We start from the raw sequence: 21826 nt of genomic DNA, 5'->3' as shown, positions 1-21826 counted from the left end.
GCAGATTTTTCTCAAGTGCTCCTTAGTGGGCTCCTTCAGTTTTTATTTATCAGAATTGGATTTAGGCTATAAGAGCCCTCTTGCAAGGGCAAAGCAATGATGCTTATAGACCAGCATTCTGCCTCTGAAAGTGCCTAATTCAAGATGCTCTAGAGGAAGCATATAAGAGACTAAGAAACTAAGAGTCTCCAGTTGAGCACCTACTGTGGTTTCATTAATAACTATTGATATACCTGTTGACTATACATTTGTAGTTTTCCATTGTTGGATATCCACAGTAATTCTATTCTGTTTATCTGTCAATAAGGTTCTTCTAGTTCTAATGCTGTAGATTTTGTGTTATGGGTAAACATTTATTAGAAGTCAAAAGTGATGCCATAAACTGATATCGGGACCAACAACTTAGATTTACTGGGTAGTTAGCTTTACCCAGAATGTATTTTTTAACCCAGGAAACTTAGCTTTACTGGGCAGTTTGGGTGGTTCCCCTCCTACTTGGCTGACTGGCTCCAGAAGGCAGTTCTTGGGGAGCATTGTTTGACTCCATGAGTTTTCCAGTATGGAGTCCTGGAGGGCTCAGTCCTGTCCCTCATGTTGTTTAATGTCTAAGTGGGGTCCTAAATAGTTTTGGAGCTCGTAATCAGTATGCTGATGACACACAGCTCTATTTCTTCTTATCATCTTCTGCAAGGGAGGCAGTGGACATGCTGAATCAGTGCTTGGTTAAGACTGGATGAGAGCAAATAAACTGAAACTTAATCCAGGGAAGACAGGTGCTGTTAAGTGGGTGCTTCCTCTGTCTGGCTGAGTGGTGTGCAACCTGCTCTGGATGGGATCACACTCCTTCTGAAAGAGCACGTTCCTAGTTTGGAAGTTGTATTGGTTGCATTGCTGTCACTTGAGACACAGGTTGCCTCAGTGGCAGCATGGCGTTCCTTCCTCCAGCTTAGGCTGGTGGCCTAACTATGACCCTATCTGGACAGGGATAACATGGCCACAGTAATCTGCTCTGGTAACCTCAGGATTGGACTATTGCAATGCATTTTAAACGAGTCTGCCTGTGACATTTTATTTACTAGCTTTGTTTGTGTATTTATTAACTATAGGTGTACACTGCCTTTTTACACATAGCTTCTCAAAGCAGTTTACATACTGTTTTAAATTAGTACATAAAATGATAAAACAGTTTCACAAATGATTCAAAAGCAATTCAGACTTATTTCCACGGAGCACAGTGGCTACTAGTCCTGATGGTTATAGCAACCTCCAAGTTCAGTGGCAGTATGCTGCTGAATACCAGCTGCTGGGGAGCAAAAACAAAAGAGGGCTTCTGCCTTCATTTTCTGCTTGTAGACTTCCAGAGGCTCCAGTAGGAAACAGAATTGTAGACTAGATGTACCAAAGGTATGATTCAGCAGGGCTCTTATGTTCAAAAAGCACACATCCAAGTAAATCCCTGGTTGGGGGAGAGTTTCAGTTTTGTCTAAAGCAAAACTAAGGAAGATCAAAAGACTCTCCAGGGAATGTATTCCACAGCTCCAGAGCCACAACCAAAAAGATTCTGCTCCTGTTAGAAGCTCTTAGAGTTGTTACAAGAAACATTATCTTATGATAATGAAAATGAAATAAAGAGAGATGATGAAGCTGTTAAGAGGTATGGATATGAACATGCATAGAAGAATAAATAGACTATGTACGTAAATGTAGAAGAAAAGATGATGCCTATCTGTAAATTTTAAAATGCAATTAAAATTAATTTAAAAGGGGGGAAAAGAAACATTATCTTATGACTTTCATTCTTTCTTCCTCCTCTTTAGATACACTTTGATGGCTGGGACCACAGTTTTGATTTCTGGGTTGATGCTGACAGTCCAGACATTCACCCCATGGGCTGGTGTGCAAAAACTGGACATGCCTTGCAACTCCCACCAGGTGAGACAAAGAATAATGTTGTAGTTTCTTTCTCCCCTCCTTACCAAATTATTTAAAACAAGACTTTGAAATCTATTCCTGAACAAGTTTTGTTTTTCTAGGGACTGCGGACCCATCAGGGGCAGTAGGACAGGGATGCCCTACTCCTGGTTGTCAGGGATTGGGTCATGTCAGGGGACCCAGATATGGAACGCATTACACGTACGTGTGCCCAAGAGTTATGGGGTAATTGCCAGCAGATTGTAGGGCAATATGTATCAGTTGCCCAGCACCTGTTTATTAAGTAATGCAGCTTCAGTGAACTACAAATATGAATGCGTGTCTCAGTTATAAAATGCTGTGCTTCTAGCTCCCTCTTGTGCTTTGTATTTGGCTTCACTGACAAGCTTTGTACTGACACCACAGAAAAGTAGCATCAGAACCTGGCTATACATATTACAACTACTCACATGAGAAGAGGCAGCTCTAGCTGTTTAGAATCTCATGGTTTCATTCCCAAAACTTTTCCAGCAAGAAGGGAAAGTTGGAGTGGCTTGAAGAGGTATCCTACAACATTCTCAACCCACCCAGGGGAAAGTTGAGACAAAAGAGCAAAGAACAGCTCCTTAGCTTGGGAAAGGAATTGTGTTTCATAGCTGGCTGTGTGTGTGTGTGTGTGTGTGTGTGTGTGTGTGTGTGTTTAGGATTTCCAGTGTTTGTTGGGCAAAAAGCCATTAAATTGCTTCTCCCCAATAAACTCTGTAAGATTTAAAAATTAATAAGGCAAAGTCAGTAAGGCAAAGGCAGGACTCCCTCTTTTAAGCAAGGAGCTGTTTCTACTACTTTGACTCATTGACACTCTCATAAGTCGTTCTAAACATGAAACTAAAACCAAGCTGTGCAATGGGATTCTTGCCGTTAAAATAGCTGACTGAAGATATAGGCTCTGGTGGGATACATGTTGCGCAACCCAGGTGCAGCACTAAAAAAGCGCAAGATTACATGGACTCCTCTGCTTTGCATCTTGCTTTCTGCGTAATATTTCCTACATAATAAAGAGAAGATTCATAGCCTACTTCCTCATGAATTTCGGGATTCTTAAAACCTCCAGAGTGCTCCTTTCTGTTCTGTGCCACTAAGCTGGTGCGGGATTGCATATTAGAATGTTCCCCCATGTTAAAAACTTCTAGATTGTAAAAAGGTAGCATATTGGGATAAGGAGATTGTTTTTTCCTTCCTCCAGCCTTCTCCCTTGATGTGCTAACTGGCCGTTTAGAGGAAGCTCTTTATGTAGGGGAACAAACATGATGCATATGTTTTGCGGAGTGACAATATTGTTGTTTTGTTGGTTTTATCCCCCCTCCACAGCAAAACTCTCTGAGTGGAATTACATTAAAAACCATTTGAAATAAAAAAAAGTTTTCACCTGTCACCTGAAATCCAGAATGGAAGGTGTAAGTGAACTTTCTTGGACAGATAGTTTCATGGCTGATACATATATACTGTCCTTTAATCCAAAGACCTCAGAGTGAGGGACAATTAACCTTCAATAAATAATGGTACCAATAAAAATCAGGATACATAAACCAGCAGTAAAACAACCAGATTGGCATAAAATCAATCACACTTCCCAAATGCCTTTGTGAAAAGACACGCTTTAAGCTGGCATCCAAGTAACATCAACATAAATGTTTGTCAAATCTTAAGGTGGATGAGATTCCAGATATGGGAAGAGGTGTTTGTTCAGATAGGCAAAAACTTGTGTTTATATTATTTCATTTCATTTTTGAGGGAGGCAAAGCTTGATTTACAGGAAGGAGAAAGAAACTTGTGTTTAAAGGTCAGAACCATTTGGGGTGGGGGTGGGGAAGAGTAACCAACCTAAGTTTTCTCAGACCTGTATAATATGGTCCCAGTGTCCAGAACAAGTGATGCAATTCTATTGGAAGACTAGGTTGGCCTTGAGAATCTTAGCCATTGAAAAGGCCGCCGAAATGTAGGCATTTTTTAGCAGTTGCCTTTCTGTGTTTGTGCCAGCTCACATCCCCACCTGCTCCTTTTGCTTCCTTCTTTAATTTGTGTGTTTATTTTTATTTCTTTATTTGTAAAATTATTTATATTCCACCTTTTGGGGCACAGTCCATCAAAGGTGGCTCACAATATCATAAACTGATGATTAAATACAGCGGCTGAAAACATGGACAAAGGCAGCAGCATTAACAATCATTACAAAAGTGGTTAAAACAAAGGCTAAAAAACAACTATGCAGAGCTACATTTTGAAACAGCTCCAAAGCAAAAGCCTTTGGGAAAAGGCAGTTATAAAAAGATGGGTGTTGGTTGTTGTTTTTAAGACTTGTTCTTTACATTAAGTCACTCTTCTCTTGAGCTGACCCACCTTACCCCCTGCCTCTGGCTAGCTTTTTATGTGCCCTGTTTCCTGAATTCTGGGCAAGATTTTACTTTGATTCATGTTGCCCCAAGCTCATTCAGCTACTCAGTGTTGTTGAAGAGCAGTCATTTTGGCAGCTGATGTCCTTCCCTCCTCCTTTCACTGAAAACTGCATCTCTCTGCAGAATTTCTGTTTTAGCCTGTGGCTGCTAAGCATTTACTTCCCAGGAGCCTTTATCTTACATGCCTGCCATTTGTTGCTCTTGCAGAGTTGCTGTATTATACTGCTTTGCTAGTTAGTATGGGCCTCGGAGGGAGAAGGTGGAACAATTGGGTTGCATAATATTTTTCTTGTGGAAACATTTTTCTGCTTTTGATGTAGATTAGTTGGCTGCCCATATTCTGAAATCAATCGCAGCAGGGAGAGTTCTTTACAAGATCATCTTGGTGGAGAAAAACCTTCACCCAGTGCTAGTGTTCAGAAGCCCAAGAAACCTGAGACTTCTGCAAGACTTACAGACCTTCAGGAAGACTCTCCACAGTCCAGGTGAAGTTTTAAACTAAACCTTAAGGCCTGCTATAATATTGGGCACATTTATTAAGCTACTCTTACACTGGTCTTGCTTTCCACTTGCCCCAGACTCTCCAGAGAAGCTTGCCTGATGCCAATATTGTGATCTTTTTGGTGCAAGGCAAAGATGTCCCTGTTCTCTCAGGCACTTGAACAGTGATGCTGTGTTGGTTTTGTGGCCTTTTCCTGACAGCAGTTGTTAACCCTGTTGCTGGTTGGGGAAAGATTCTTGTTTTGTGACTGATTTTGGAGGGGAACCTTTTTGTGTATTTTTAATCACCCCACAGAACTTAACTAGAGTCACTGACAGCTGAGCCAGTCCTATCTGCATCACCACATCCTATCCTGAGGACTTGGCCAGGCTTTATCTGCACAGTCACAACCCTTAATTTGTGAGGATTTGCCCTGAGTTCTAATTCATGGCTAGTTGGGAGTGTTGGGAAGTGGTTTTTATAGACATAAATATTGTATTCTTAGTAGAAAATCATCCACACAAGATGGGGAGAGATCAGGACGGAGCAGTGTCCACAGTCTTTCTGAGCAGTCTGAGACCAGCCAAGAGAAGGACTCAGTGGAAGGGGAATCGTCTGCTGTCACTAAAATCAAATCAAAAGGGTAAGCAAAGTTGTTCAACTTGTTAAACCTACTCCCAATAAAGTTTCCCACTTGGACTATTTAGTTTTGAAGTGAAGGAAAAATGTTGGGATACTGATTACAGATGCAAGGGTAGCTTTCAAGGAGAATTAAACAAATTCGTGGAGTATCAATAAATGTACCTGAACAATTCGAAAATCAGTTAAAAGTGACTGAGTCAATTCCAAACCATTTTTTTTACATTACAATTGAGTGATCCTCAGCTAGCACTGGACCCAACAGTTTCTATTCCGAAGGGGTTAGCGGCCTGTGGCAGCATAAACTTAAAAAGTAGCATGCAAGGGTAGCATGTATTGTGACATAAGCATTTGTGAATCACAGCTCATTTTATCAAATGCTGGCTAAACACGGTACAAAAAACATTTTAAAGTCTTTTATTTAGCTCCATGATTTAAGTGTTCTTTGGAGAAGCATTTCTGTCTCTTCTGTATAATTGTTTGCCTTACTGCCCAAATCTGTGTTTTCAGGATTGGTTGCTCACGTAGCTATATACAGCTCCAGCTAGTGAAGCAGGAGGCTGATGGAAGAGGTTAGTTAATTCTGTGTTTGTGCTTTTTAAAACCATTGAAACAATTGTGGAGTTACTGGAAATTTGGTCATGAAAATTATAAGGTCAAACTATTTGGTTTGATGCTTCCTGCCGCTTACATTTCTCCCACCTCTTTTCCTCTGGCAAACCTGTTAAAATGAATATTAATTGTTTCTGCAGAGATCGGATTACTCATTGGAGAGCCATAAGTGTTCCATCTCTTTCCACTGACCACTGGTCAATATAACAGGTGCAATCCACAGGGAGAGCTATATTCACTAGAGAGATTTCCCTGCTTCAGTTCAGAAAAATCTACAATCCATATAAAAAAGTGAGGGCCCACAACAAAAAAGTAGTGTATCCCCAGCCCGTAATTGCTCATCTTCTAGCAAGCTTATAGCACTAGCTCACAGAGGAGAGGTTTCAGGAAGTGGGAGAGGAAGAGGCTATAGCTCCCCCCACTCCTTTCTCACCCTTCCAAAAACTTCAACCACTTGTGCTGTAACAGCACCAAACGGCTTTATTGTTGTGTATTTGGGGGAGGGGTCATGTTGTTTCCCTAACAACCTCCTTGTAAAATGCAGGGAGGGGAGTTGTACAATCTCATCATAAGCAGCCCCTTTGAGCCCTAGTATTCCTCAATCATTTTTAAACTAGGGGAGGAGTAAGAACACAGCATTTCACAGACTTCAGTACTTGCTCTCTTATAAGCAGTATATCTCAGTTATTTGAAAATGCCACTAGATGTCACTACAGACCTTTACAATAACCATCACTTAAAAGGTCCTGGTGTTTTGAAATACCTTTCTTTTTGTGTATGTGTCCCGGTGGAGGAGGGGGAGCGGCAAACATAATTAGCTAATGTTGTTAACCCAATAAATCATGCTAATGTTGCTAATCAAAGAAATTGTGCCATGCCGTGTTAATCAGTGGCTCCAGTATATGCTGCATAGATAGCCACAAATCTTTACTGCACCATGACACAGCAATAATCAGATGATCTTATATATATGAGAGGGATAGAGAGGCAGGCAGGCGGGAGATGTTTTCTTGTTCTTAATGCCTCTATTGTTTGACAAATGGAGACTGATACTAACGTCTGGAAGGAACTGCCAACCTTCCTGACCTTGGAGTCATCTCTCCAGGGATGTGACCAGTGCTTGTCATTATCTTGTATGCAGAGTGCTCTGAACAGGCTGGATACAAACTGTAAGCTGGAATGGTGCCATTAATTTCCATCTGAAGATGCAGTTACCCAACCTCCTCCTCCCTGGCAATCCCTCCTGTGTTAGCATCGGGGCATCTCTTCCCTGAGAGCATCTGTAACAGCACAGGGCTTTCTTTTTTACCTTTTTCGGGAGGGATGCTCCAGCCCTGCACTTCTAAATTGCACCTGAACAAGGACTGACTCATCTTCTTTCCTTCCCTGCCCTCCCTCTTCCCAGACACAGCATTTGCTCTGCAGCAGGCCCTCCACCAGTCTGTCTTCATGCCTTCCCTTTCTGCAAACCCTACCCACCGCCTCCATCTCTGCTGGGAACAACACTGCAAGCTGCTGCCGGAGGTCTCTGGCCTCACCGCCAAGAATGTGGCCAAATGGAGTGTTGAAGAGGTGAGTTGTGCTTCCTGATTCCCCCCCCCCATCTAATTGGAAAGCATTTTTAATATAGTGGTAGTGATTCTTTTCTTCCTCTGCTTTACAGCTGTGGCTAATTCAGAACTTTAGATCAAGACACATAGATTTGCACTGATCCTTCCTTGTGCAGCCATGCCACTTTTACCAGCTGCCCCCTTTGGGGCCTCTTTCGACAATGGCCTTTTCTGTGCTTGTCTGCTGCTGACTCACTTTACATTGCAATTGTCCTGCGCATGCTTGCATGACTGTGGCACAGAATACCCCCACAGTTTGCATGATTGCTGACAGACAGACCCATTCTGTTGAGACTATGGGTTTACAGTCAAAACTAACGTGGTGCTTTGCTGCAAGCCAATATGTTTCCCCTGCAGTCAGGGATTGAGTGACACAGCATATCTGAGCCGTGTGCTGTACATTTGCACCAGTTGCCTTGGGAGTTAGCAATCGCTATACCACAGGCTGAAAGTGGCAAAGAGTGGTTTTGTTTGAGTTGATGTGAGCGGGTAGATGAAAGTCCATTTGGTTTGACGATCACTTGGCCCTATTTTGAAAATGTATAAATTATACTTTTTTCAAGGGTTATGCTTCATAGTAGTTGCAGTAGTTGTTCCTGTAAAATTTATTCATTTATGCTTCAAAATTTGGAGATGTTTGATATCATGAAAGACTGACACTTCAAAAGTTTGAGCCAAATGTTACTACTTTATCATTAACATGTTATGATTATTATTTTGATTAATACAAATATATGAAGCCATCTTATACTGGTCTTATTTTGATATAATAATATGATTTGCCATTACATGAATGAGACTCGAGCTCACACATTCCCCTTTCTTGCTCCAGCAAGGCCATGAGGAGGAGATATAAAGCTTTCATAGAAACATAGAATTGCAGAGTGTGAAGGGGTCCCAAGGGTCATCCAAACCAACCTCCTGCAATGCAGAAATTCTCTGCACAGTCATCCCTGGGTGGGCTCATACCACCATACTTCTGCTTAACAGCCAGAGGCACTGACCCATTGTGCCACATTCAGTATTATGCCATACCCTCCAGGTGCTGTTGTGCTGCACCTTTTATTGTCCCTGACTATTGGCCATGCTGTCTGGGGCTGATGGGAATTAGAGTCCAATGCCTGGAGGGCACTGTGTTGGTCACCCCTGGGCTTTAACTATGATGTATTAAAACAAAACAATTGAGTATGCTCTTGACTGCCATAGTTCTCCTTCCTAGGCCAGAGAGTAATTGTTGTGAATATCCCTCTCAGTCCTTTTTAGGCAAAGAGAGGCAGCTGCAGTAGAACTGTAGCTTTCATTCTGGCCTAAGCCAGAATACTTCAGTCGGTCAAGCATTGCAAAAATATAGAGCTCCAGATACAGATTGCTTCACAGTTACATAGTGGTCCTTATTCTGGCCTGGAGAAAGAGTGAGGTGACTGGAGCTTGAAACATTTTGATTGGGAGCAGATTACTTCTTTGCATAGGGTGCAGTCATAGTTAAACTGTGGAACTCACTCCTGCAGGAGGCAGTGATGGTACTTGGATGGCATTAAAAGAGGATTAGGCAGATTCATGGAGGATGAGGCTAGCAATGGCTATGAGCAAGGATGGCTATGCTCTGCCTCCCCAGTTTAAGGTAATGTTTCGGAATAGCAGTTGCTAGAGGCCACGGGAGCCAAGTGTGCTCTTGGGCTCAGACCCTGCCTGCAGGTTTCCCCCAAGCATTTGGCTGGCCACTGTGAGAGTAGGATGCTAATCTAGAGAGGGCCAGTGGCCTGATCCAGCAGTTTCTTGAGTTGTTATGAGGGGGGAACACTTGCTTGTCCAACTTAAAGCCTCCTCGACTAGTTTGACTTCTGAAGGAGAAATCTATGTATTCAGAATACAGCTTTTGAGACAACACTATAAAATAGTTGAGCTCTTTTTAATATTGCTGATCAAACAATTATTAACGATAATATTATTTCTGCCCACCATGCTTCTTTAATCCAGTTAAACCCTAATTGCAGGGGGAGAATATTAAACCCGCTATCATACTTCATTTATTTTCTTCACCTTAAATATCCTTGAGTTTATCTGTATTTTGGAGAAGAACATCTCATTCCAATTTCAAAATCCTGGCTGTAGAACTACTACTTAGTGGGTCTGACTGCACAGACATTCCCTAGCCAATCATCATCCCAGGATAGGAAGTGAAATTTATTGGTATGTGGCACTTAATTTGCTTATCACAAATGCTGTAAGCTCAGAAGGAACAGCACTGTGAAATCATTGGGGAACTGCCCAACTTGCATTTTGATCTTATGCATGTTTTCTCAGATGAAAGCCTCACTAGGTTCAATGGGGCTTTCTCCCAAGTAAGAGGCAAAGGCTGCAGTTCTGTGCTCATTAGTATTTGAATCCTGAATGTGTCATAGTGGTAGTGGAAGCAGCAGTGCTTCTGAATATCAGTTGCTGGAAACCACAGGGGGCAGAGTGCTGTGTGTTCAAATCCTGCTTACAGGTTTCCCACAGGCATCTGGTGGGAAACCTGTAAGCAGGGTGCTAGACTTGATTGGCTGTTGGCCTGATCCAGCAGCCACTTCTTGTGTTCTTCATAGCATGGGCGGAACTGAACTTTGTTTATGAACTTAAAATTGGAACAAGGAACCCACAGCCTCTTTTTAAAAAGGGGGGGGAGGCCTCCAGCATTAAGTAGTAATACTAATGAAACCAAAGAGGACCTTTTAAATTTAATTTTAGGAAATTGCTGCAGAAGTAGGAGTGTTTCTCCTTCATTGCAAAATCTCAAGGAAAGGCTCATTCTGAATAATCTTTACCCTCTAGTGAGAACTTATCATTTGAGTGTTGATTATTTCTCAAATGCTTCTTAAAATGTTTTCTAAATGTAACGGGCTGGGAGGGTGATTTTGTATCATGTGTGACAGTTTTATCTCCCTTTTAGTTAATCCCGCAGAAGAAATTAATACACGGATGGGAATCCTGTCCAAAGCTTAGCAAGGCTGGTTCCTCTTTGCAGAATTTCAAAACGACAGTGTCAAATCCTACTTTCTTTTGTGCATTTTTTTTTACTGCAAACAAACACAGTTTAAAGCGTTTGCTGGGTGAACTGAGGGTCTTTTACAATAGTGGCACCATCTGCAGTGCAATGGGATGTGTTTAACAATGTCCAAATTCCTAGGTTTCACCTCCCCATATCTTAATGGAGCATATGATGGAAATTACCCTTAGCAGTATCCATTGGAATTTAATCTGATCTTGCCCCCTACCAGCTAGGAGCAACTTTTCATCTCTATCCCTTCTTTTCCCTACATGGGCCTCCTCCTGGAACCATTCTTTATTCTCTTGTGCATGTTGCCATTCATACAAGAAAGGCTGGGGCAACTTTTGATACAGCCCTTGAGAAGGTGTTGTAACTCAGTGGCAGAGCACATGCCTTGCATGCAGAACATCCCATGTTTAATCCCTGGCATTTCTAGTTTAAAATGTTCAGATTGTAAGTGTTATGAGAGACCCCCTGCAGGAGTCTCGAGAGAGTCTTCATTAGTCACAGTAAGCTGTACTGTTCTTACTGGACAAACAGTCTGACCTGGTGTAAGGCAGCTTCCTGTGCTCAATAATCTCATATTGTTGTCATTACTGTATCAGCCAGAGTTGCAGGTTTTTAGTATCTCTTAGGGTGAGACCTGCTTTCTGGCATGGTCTAATTCTTGTAATGCCAACAAAAGGATATGCATAATAAACTAGGAAGGATCTTATGCAAAGAAACATAAGAGAGGAATTTATATTCATATCGGCAGTATACTTTTCTTACGCAAGCTGAGAGGCAAGGAGTTAGATAACCTATGGTATATAAAGGAGGAAATTGTTTCTGACAGTGTCCCTTGTAACTATTTGTCCTTTGGTATTGGTGATAGGAATGTCACATCTGCAACAGCTCAAGGTCTGTATAATAGAGTAAATCCCTTCAGGGAACATGAGGTTACTGAAAAATTGCCGGATCAGAGCATGTTTTATTTTGGGGGGAGCTATACAAGTTGAGAGTTGTAGTAAAATTTATACACTCCTTCCATTTTCTCCCATCTTCTGTCTCTTAGGCCCCAGACCATTGTGAAGATAGCCTGGCCTACACATGCAACAGAATGAGCCGGTAGAATACATTCTACTGCTACTCACCAAAGGTGGGGGGGTGCCACTTTTGTGCGCCCCCCATGAAAAGCTTTCAGAAAGAAAATTAGCAAAGCAGGGAGTGGATTAGGTTAAAAGCTTTGTCCTTGATTATTTTAAATATTGTCTACAGGGAGGTTTTTCCCCAATGGGGAACACTCAAAAATGGAATCCCATGCCCCCTCATCTGCAACTTGAAGTGGTTAAGTCCATTCAGCTACCTCAGGACCCTACCTCATTCTGCTGTATGTGTAAGGCGGGCTGATTATTCCTGGATTGATAAGGCTTCGTTGCTTCAAATTCAGTATTTGTTTTTAAACTCATCCTCATGTTGTTTCTCTTTGTGTTGCAGCTAATCTGCATCTATAGGTATCTGTAGTCCAATATATGTGTCCCTGCATCCTCTGCCAGAAAGCAAAGGATCCAGGAGCACATCTCTTTGACTGCATGCTGCTTTTCTGGTGCGCACCCATGCACAATTGAGTTGGCCCTAAGTTTGTCTACCTTCAAGGCTTCTCTTTCCTTAGTGCTTGCTACGCTTCTTGTCTGTGCTATATTACTGTACATATCTACGTCAAACCTTATATCAACTCCAGTGTTGTTTTTTATATTAAAAAATGGAAATAATGTAATAGTTAATTCTTACCATCTCTTGGTTAGATACAAAGAAAGAAAAATCTTAATGTTTGCAATATTTTGTTCGAATGAAGGAAAAGTTGTTTTTCCTTCAGACAGGACTTCTTTTATTATTAGGTTGCTGGACAGCCCTTTAATAATTCTGTCTGTTATTTCCCACACTTCATTAGGTGGCTGGATTTGTCCAGCGTCTTCCTGGCTGCAAGGATCAGGCTGCTCTCTTCCGACAAGAGGTAATCCAGTGCTGTCTATGTAATGCTAATGGCAGGCTACATCATCTTGCTATCTGTTCCATTTGGATAATTTGTGGCACTTGGAGGGGGATATTGAGAAGAAGAAAAATCAAAACAATGCACCAAAGTTAGCCACAAGCCACATCAAGTTCTGAGAAAATTCTCATTCCACAAATGCTTTGTACTGTGGAAATCAAGTAGATTTGCATATTCTGCTCTTTCTACGTAATTCTGCATTCTTACTCATTGGAGGAAGGCATGATATAGAGCAGGGCTAGCTAACATTATGCCATTCCAAAGCTGGGGGACTATACCTCCCACCATCCCTGAACTATTCTAGCAGGGACTAATGGGAGTTGGAGTCCAACAGCATGTTAGTGAGTACTGGCACCTTTCTTTCTAGAAGAAAAGCACTGCTCATTTGGCATGTAGTGGATAGGTTTCTGATCAGGCTGAAATGAAACCAAATTGAAGAAATATCCTCTCTGCGAGACTTTGACTAAGAAAAAGATGTTGGTGACAGAATTGCTGAAATCTGCTTTAATAGTCCATTAGCAGCAGTTGAGCTGCCCAGACACACCATATTTAGGTACATAATTCTAGAGATGGTAGGCTGTTGTGCTTTTATTTTAATTTTTATTTACTAAATGGCCATAGCTGATGTGAGAACAAATTGTGCAAGCTATGTAAAAAGGTAGCCAAGTAGATTGGGTAAAGCTGCTAGCGATCAGCAGCCAGAGAATTATGCCTGTTTGGGGGCCAACAGTCTGAAGAGATCTTTCTGAAGCTTGAATAGCGTGGTAGTAGTTAGAACTGAAAGGAATGAAAGAATCCAAAAGCTTTCTGCAGTGTTTTCTCAATATGAGTAGAACTTGATCAAACATTCATTCTTTGTTTCTGAACACACACATTTTCATAGAATCATAGAATTGTGAAGTTGGAAGGGATCCCAGGGGTCATCTGGCCCAACCCCCTGCAATGCAGGAATCTCAGCTAAAGCATCCATGACAGATGGCCACCCAACCTCTGCTTAAAAACCTCCAAGAGAGGAGAGTCCACAACCCCCTGAGGGAGACCATTTCACTGTCGAACCGCTCTTATGGTCAGAAAGTTTTTCTGTGTGTTTAGTTGGAATCTCCTTTCTTGTAACTTGAAGCCATTGGTTCAAGCCTTACCCTCCAGAGCAGGAGAAAACAATCTAGTTCCCACTTCCATGTGGTAGCTCTTGAGATATTTAAACATGGCTATCATATCTCCTCTCAGTCTCCTCTTTTCCAGGCTAAACATACCCAGCTCCTTCGGCCTTTCCATACGCTTGATCATCTTGGTTGCCCTCCTCTCCTGGGCTGAAGCCTTTGATGCCCAGCTGTACTGTACAATGAAATTAGCATCCTATTTAGCTGATTACTAGTTTCCAACTTTTTAAATGCAAGTCAAAACTTTTTCATCGATCTGTTCAAAGCTTTAATCCTCTTTAAATAAATTAGCATAAGCTATCATTTGGGGGGCATTAAGCTCTTGACCTTCATCATATTGAGCTGCAGTAAAATTTCACTGTGTGTGTTGGGCAATGATTGTATGGATACTTATTTTTATATTACTGTTTTATATAAGCTCTTATATAACGAATTTTCATTGCTACTCTTCAAAGTCTTTTACAATGGGTATTTTTTTTTCATTTCCTCAGTATCATTTGCATCTTCCCATCTTTCTCACATATAGATGGAAAGTTGAGCTGGCAACTTAAAATATGTATTCGTACTCGATCCTGCTCAACTAAACCCCAATCGCACACTACCAACTTTAAATTTGCAGTCTTTGAATGTAACTATTCATAGTCTGTGTATTAAAAGAAAGAATTGCTGAAGGTGTTATTCTGTTGTACCTCTCTAATCATTCTCTTTTGGGTATCTAACCTGTCCTCATTCCACCAGGGCAAGCTGCAGCCCAGTGGTAGTTAAACTACGCTGGTGCTTCTGTTGGTGGAAGACTAGTCACTGTTCTGTGCTTCCTGAGCAACACTTCAACAGCACATTAGCAACATGCTGGGCTTATATAGCTCAGTTGGTAGAGCATGAGACTCTACCAGGGAGTTGCACCAGATGACCCTCATGGTCCCTTTCAACTCTACAATTCTATGATTCTAACATTACAAACCAGTCATTTGCTTTATTGTAAGCAATAGCCTTCAAAATATAGCATCAAACACACAAAACATGCATTATTTAGTAACAGCAGATAAAAACTAACCACACTGGAGAAGAAAAACGACAGGTCCTGGGTATTCTTCCTATCACCCCCACTGTCTCCTACATTCCTGTCTACAAAGCTCCTTCTAAGTTTAGCCACTGAAACAGCAAACAAAGCTGCTTTGAAAATTATGCATTTGTCTACATCATTTAACAAATATGTAAACTTAACACTCCAATGGTCAGCCTACTATTCTGGCCAGAAAATGGATCCAGCAATTCCTTACTAGGAGTGATTTAGGAACAAAACAGTCCATACATGAACAGGCTCCTCAATAGCTGCTGGCCTAAAAGGGCAAAGCTTTCCTTCACAAGTAGGGTTGCCATACATCCGGGATTTGGCTATTGGCAAATAGCAGCACATGTACTAAGGTTGGAACAGGGTTGTTCATCTGTGAAATATTGTTTCCTCATGTGGGTTGTTCCTCCCACTTACTCTGGGGCATGAAAATTAGAAGATTTTATCCCTTCCGCTAGAAAGCAGTCCTCTCCATTTCTGAATGCTGGCAGAACTTGAGGTGAACTCTGCTTTTTGTTTCTTTTCACTCCAGATAGAAGTCCCACCCCCCATTCCCCCCTCCTATTTCCCCTGCTAGGTCCAACCATGGTCTGTCAGGAAAGCAAGGGGGTTATTGTTTAGGAGTAGTAACAGACACACCACCCAGTCACCTCAATGCAACACAGCCAAGTGGGGTGTGTAGTGAGGCACCTCTAAAGAGAATTTTGGGTGACCCCATGTACAACCACCTTAAAGTTAGCATAGTAATTTAGGGATGGGGAACCTTGGGCTTGGGGGCCAAATGCAAGGACTCTTCCCATGCTTGCCTGGATGGAGGAGAGAGGAGTGTGTTTAAAGCTAGCCTACTATACAGTGGTAAATTTCATATTCGTTGCTCTGCCCGCTTTAGCCTCTGGTCTCCACTGGTATATCACCCCTGGAAGGTTGTCCAGAAAGCATTGCACAGCCCTCAGGCTGAAAATAGTTCACTGCCCCTTGCAGTAAGGGAAGGACCTTGAGACTGTTTCAGCATATACCATATATATAATGAAGCACCATTTCTCTGTTGAATTGTAAAGTACAAAAGCTTCTCAGACATTGGTTCTGTTCTTACCAAGCAATGTATGAAGCTCCCTTAAACAGGGTGGGCCTATTGGTGCATCCAGCCCAATCTTGTCTGCTTTGACTAACAACTGCTTTCGGGTCTCCAATATATAGAGTTCTTCCCCAGCTCCTGCTTCAGCTGCTTTTGACTAGGGATGGCAGGAATTGAATGTGAGACCTATGGTGTGAAGGATGCTTGGACACTTCCCCACCACAAGAGCTTTTTAAAGTAGCCATTTCTATTCAGGCGCTTATAATCTATAACCCTGCCCTTCCTTACAGAAAGCAGCCACCTGCAAAAGATCTGAAGTACACTAAAGGATACTGCTTGGAAAAAGCTTACCAAGGGTGTAATTGATTATCCTATCAAATGTCGTTCTTAGTGCCCTTCCCATGCTGTGTTAATTTTAAGCATATGGAAGCTGGATTGTCCCAGTCGTAATATTGACTTTCTTTTTATTTTTCCATCCACCAGCAGATCGATGGTGAAGCCTTCCTTCTCCTGAACCAGTCAGACATTGTTAAAATTCTGAGTATCAAGCTGGGGCCAGCACTTAAAATATACAATGCCATCCTCATGTTCAAGACTGCGGAAGAAGACTGAAGCAGCCCCTCCAGGACCAGTCTGAGCCAGGAGATCAGAGCTGGGAAAGGCCTTCAAAGAACAACTCAGCAGCAGAGATCCATGTTACTGAATATTGAGCAGGTCGGGACCTTGGAAAGGCAGTGGTCTAATTGCATTTCAGACTCTGGAACCTGCTGAAAGGATCCCAAAGAAGTACAATTCCTTCTGCCACTTGGAATGGATTTAGTGGCTTCCCTTCTAGGAAGAGATTATTAATTGTGTGTTTTTTCTAATTGAATATGGGTATGGTTAAATTGATCTTTTGTGAAGATCTTGATGATGCCTCCAGTTATAAGAGGAATCCCGGGTATTGCTATTGGTGGGGAGCCAAACTGACTAACCTGTTGATAGTGCCTAAAAGAGAATCCAAGTTATCACTGACGTCCATGACGACTTCTTTGTGTGCAGGACTTGGGGATAGGCTTTAAGGGAACAAGGAAAGAGACAGATTCTTCAAAGTGCTGCTGTTGAAATCCTCATCAAACATCTGTGCTTTTTCCAAACTAGTTTTGAATTTTTATTCTCTTTCAGCTATTCAAGCACTGGCAATTATTAATTTGGTCTAGCAGGATTTGGCAGGGAGTAAGGAGTGCCAGGAATGAAGTCTGACTCCATACCATTGATTATCAAGCTATTATACCTGCACTTCAAGCTGTGCAATTGCAGAGGTTAAGAGATGAAATGAAGATAGGTCTAATAAAGGCTATTGGGAGATTGTTCCAACAAAAGATAAGTCAATCACTTGGGTGGAGGGCTCCCCTAACTAAACTGTAGGAAAACCTCTGGAGAGCCATAACGAAACTACTAGAGTATGTTTTAAATGTTTCCATCTCCCTGTGGTTCAGTGCAAGGAAAGTTTAGGGATGGCACATCCCTCTCTGTAGTGATCTTTCTGAGGCAAGAATTGTTGGAAGGAATCTGGAATCCCCACTCTGAAGCATTTGTTTTGAAAGCACAGCGGGTTAATAAACAGGAGTATCTAGTGTGGACCACTTAAGCACAAAGGAGCCAAACGTACAAGCTACTAAGGACTGCTGCCTCACATCCTCCATTCAGTTCAGTAGTAGTCTTAGACTTTAGAATGATATCTGCATGCTTTGCTGTGCAGCAGACCAATCTCTGGGAGCTTTTGCTGAAATGCACAGGACCATATGGGTAGATGAAAAAATAAGCGGGGCAGGGGGAGGAATGCAAGGTGCCAAAAGAATATTAAAAGAGAGCAATTTGACGCAGATCTTCACTGGGGAAGGCAGATTCTGAAAATAAGCTCAGTTTGTCTATGGAGACATTGCCTTTACACCTGCAGCAGGTAATGGCCATGTAGTCCATATTTCTGTTGCTGTCCCCTAATTAGCAGCTCACACTGTACAATAATATTGGGTAATGTAGGCAGTCATTCTCACTTCTTCAACCCCTGCCCCATCAAAATACAGTATAACTTGGGAAGGGCACATGCTCTAATGTTCCTCCCTTCAGATGTGGAAGAGCTTATGAACCCTCTCATATAACTCCTCTTTCTCTCTTGCATGCCCATCAAAGTTACCCCTCATTCGCTGACCTGGTGTTTAGCAGACAATAGAATCCCTTGGACTAGTGTCTCATCTAAAGCAAGCCAAGCCTTCTGTTTATTTAATGTCAAGCCATTTTTAGGGTCGATAACTGTTTAAACTTGAGGGAGTAAAAGGGAACTTCTGTATAGCATAACAAGGATACTGCTCTGTTGTTAGTGTCTTACATCGTTGACATGAAGAATGTGAGCTGGCAAAGGATGCTCTTCCTATTGGTCAGTGGTGGTATGTCTTTCTCTCCTTTTAACTTACCTTATAAGCAAATGTGTGACATTTCTGTGAAGAATGGTGTCAAGCTTTCCGTTACATCCACTTCACATACATCTCTCCACTTTTGATCTCCCAACTATTTAAGAGTCTCTGTAACCTTCCTGAAGTCAAGATGACATAAGACTTGTAAATAGTCCACAATCCAGGCTGCTGAGTCTGAACAGTATTTAATAAATCTGCAGAGGCAATATGTCTCATAGCTTTCTATTTTTGTATAAGAAGCTAAGGAGTTTAAGCCTTCTACGTAGAAGAGCTATCATTGAAAGAGTGTGATAGAGAGAATCTCTATTAATACTTGAGAGAGACAACAGAAGACAGGATGCCACATGACTGTTGCTGTAAAAGAGATATTCCATATAATTTTTATGGTGCTGGGTAAGAGAGGCATTTTTAAAAAATACATAATCTTATTTTATAAGAGAGTATATTTTCCAAAGGACATTTTCATCCTAGTTTTCTCTATTTATAATTCTGGCAGATGTGAAGAAACAATGGGCACCTTTAGCAGGGCAAAATTAAGGCCACATATATGCAAATTATAACTGCAAGTTACACATTCATGCAGTAAAACAGTTCAGGATATTGGTTAAATGCAAGCAGAACTTTTGAGGGAAGCACTCAGTCTAACTGGCGAGCAAGAAACATGGAAACAGGCTTCTTGCTTTTTTCTTCTCTTGTTCTTGAACTGACTCTCAGGGCAACTGTGTACACCTTGTAGTTTCTAAGCCACAGATCCCTCATGCAATTGGAAATGTAGCATGGAAGTATCAATTAATGAAAAAATGTGAGGACTGCCTAGCTGCTCCCAGTGTTCAGATGGAGCACTCCTGTCTTTGTCATGCAAGAGGAAAACAGCCCTTGATATCCATGACTGAGAAGATTCAGCAAGGTTCTGCAAGTTACTTCTCTGCATAGATGTGAGGAAGGTTTGTTTCTATTTGTAGCGCTCTGGAGCCAAGTACTAATTTATCCAACAAAAGGGGGCTTTAGGTTGAGGAATGCTTCCTGTCTCACTTCTGTGGTCATTGCAGCAGTGCAACCACGTGGCACAAAAACCAAATCCAGGTTCTTTGGCAAAAGAGTGTGCTTTCCAGTCAGCACACACCAAAGCTAGTATATACTGAGCTTATACAGAAAACAAATATCAAGGTGTCAACATCTTTAAAGAGGGATGAATGCAGCAGCCAGAATCTAGGGATAAAATTTCACCAAACAGGAAGGGAACTGAATTGTTGGGGGGCTCTTAGACAGGTAGGGTAGGAGAAAACATGAACCCTTTTATGAAGAACAAATCACAAGACAGGATGGTGAGCAGCAGAGGAATAGAAAAGCCAAGCGAGAATAAACCAGAAGGATTTTGTTCTACTCTGCTGTTAGCCATAGTTTTGCAAAGTCAGACTTTTTAATCTGTTATTTAGTTGTTGCTCTTCTCATTTCTGTATAGAATTCAATTTACCCATATCTTGCCTATAATTCCTCTAGGCTGGAGCTGTCCTGCCAATGCACTTCTGGCACAGCATAGAATAAATTTTCTCCCAGGAGACACAACACGGAGAATAAGTTGCCACATTATTCTTAAGCCCAATGGCCACACAGTGGAGATAGGAAGTGATGGCACTGTCCTCGTATCAGCCAGGGTTCCCTCTCCTTTTTATCTTTTTCTTTTTCTCAACCATCTGAATTAAGGTTTCATTCCCTACATGCTAACGTGGTTTCTTGTCAGCAAGGAAGTACTCTGGAAGTGTATATTTAGATTGCATGTCTCTACTTTTAAAACTCATTTGAAGAAGTGGGGAGACCTGAAAGAGCTTTTTGATAAAAGCTGCTGCTGCTTCTTGTTTCAAAGATTTTCATTTCATTTCAGTCAGACTGGATCTTTGTCTTAAAGAACAGCGATTTTTATTAATCCCTATGCATTCACTATGATACCTGTCACTCCGTAAGTGACACGGTTTAAGGATTGCTCTTCATGAACTAGCAAAGCAAGGACAGAAGGTCTCAATTCTAAATATTTATGTAACTGATGTGTCATGTTCTGCCATTCTAGCTTTGTTTTAGAAAACCAAACTTGGTTTCTTCCTTTATCACCACCACCCTTTTCCCCTCTCAGCAGGAAATTGTAGTTTAAAAATTTCCATGCCATCACAAACTATCATCCTCGTAATCCGACAGTAGTAGATTTCAGCTCAGGGTAATGAATCATACCAGAAGCCGCACAGAAGCGCTCAGTGACAGTGATAGCCGAAACGTTACAAGCGAGGAAGAAAAATATTCAGCCCAGGGGATAAGCGAGTTTGGCTGTGAGACTTCTTGCGTGCCGCTTCCATGCCTTGGTAAGGGATTTATGCCAGAGAAAGCTTTAAAGTTTTTGACATTCTCTCCATCATGTGATGATGAGCAAGTTTATTTTTGAAACAGTCTATTACTTGAATTAGACATGCATGCAAAAGCAAGGAAGCTCTTGGTGGAATTTTGATTTTCAGTGTTCAAAATTATTTCACTATTTTAAATCTTTCTTTTTTTAAAGGCCTTGAAATGTTTGCTATTTTCCCCCCATCTGTGCATTGCTCTGAAGATGTGAATAAAACACATTGATTCAAAATGCCTGTTCTGACTTGGACTTGTTCCATGGGCTTCTCTGGTCTCTTCTTCCAGGTCTGGGCCATATTTTGAGTGACCTGACATCACTTTTCTGCATCAGTATTATCTACACTCCTTGTACTTCTTACTAGTGGAAATGCAAGAAGCAGGGCCAGCCCTGGGGCCAGTATCCCCAGGTAGCTCCTGAGGGCCCAACATTTAGTTTCAACTCACTAGCACCATGCATCACTGCTCACCTGCCAACTCTTGCTCACAACCTTCTCAAGCCACCAAGCAGTGAGTAGCAGCAGTGATCTGTTGGAAGCAGTGAAGATTTGACAGACTTGTGGAGTGGGATAGCTCACTAGGGGCATCTTGCTGAGCATCCCACCCCCCTCTGCACTGCTGCCCAAACCCTGGAGCCTGACCCTGAGAAGCAACATTGTGGTTCTCTAGAACAAGACTTTCACCAAACAACACATGTTCAAAAGTTCCAAGTACGCCTCTACAACAGCAGGGTGTGAAGTTACAGGCTGTGCGCTGCATGGCCTGTTAGTGTCCATGTGTGCAATTAAGGACGCGGGTGGCACTGTGGGTTAAACAGCAGAGCCTAGGACTTGCTGATCAGAAGGTCAGCGGTTCGAATCCCCGTGACGGGGTGCACTCCCGTTGCTCGGTCCCTGCTCCTGCCAACCTAGCAGTTTG

General features: G+C 41.9%; 1 protein-coding gene across 33 annotated transcripts in view; it reads left to right on the top strand.

Annotated features, from left to right (window-relative positions):
* LOC310768607 (lethal(3)malignant brain tumor-like protein 4) overlaps window positions 1–21143 on the top strand; it is a 60633-nt gene extending 39490 nt beyond the window's left edge. For 8 of the 33 annotated variants that reach the window (XM_083627037.1, XM_083627036.1, XM_083627022.1 and 5 more), the window contains 8 exons: window positions 1818–1932; window positions 2034–2133; window positions 4685–4849; window positions 5351–5488; window positions 5995–6056; window positions 7502–7668; window positions 12665–12727; window positions 16554–21143. In XM_083627037.1, coding sequence (XP_083483163.1) covers window positions 1818–1932; window positions 2034–2133; window positions 4685–4849; window positions 5351–5488; window positions 5995–6056; window positions 7502–7668; window positions 12665–12727; window positions 16554–16682 — 939 coding nt within the window. In that variant the 3' untranslated portion in view covers window positions 16683–21143. Of the gene's footprint in view, window positions 1–1817; window positions 1933–2033; window positions 2134–4684; window positions 4850–5350; window positions 5489–5994; window positions 6057–7501; window positions 7669–12664; window positions 13092–16553 lie in introns of those variants that run through there. The other 25 variants (XM_083627043.1, XM_083627039.1, XM_083627042.1 and 22 more) reach the window with 8 other exon arrangements.
* The last annotated feature ends 683 nt before the right edge of the window (window positions 21144–21826 follow it).

Source organism: Podarcis filfolensis (genome assembly GCF_964270895.1).
Source record: "Podarcis filfolensis genome assembly, chromosome: 8".
Lineage (NCBI taxonomy): Eukaryota > Metazoa > Chordata > Lepidosauria > Squamata > Lacertidae > Podarcis > Podarcis filfolensis.
Note: the sequence above shows the minus strand (reverse complement) of the source record. Positions and strands in the feature narration are given on the sequence as shown.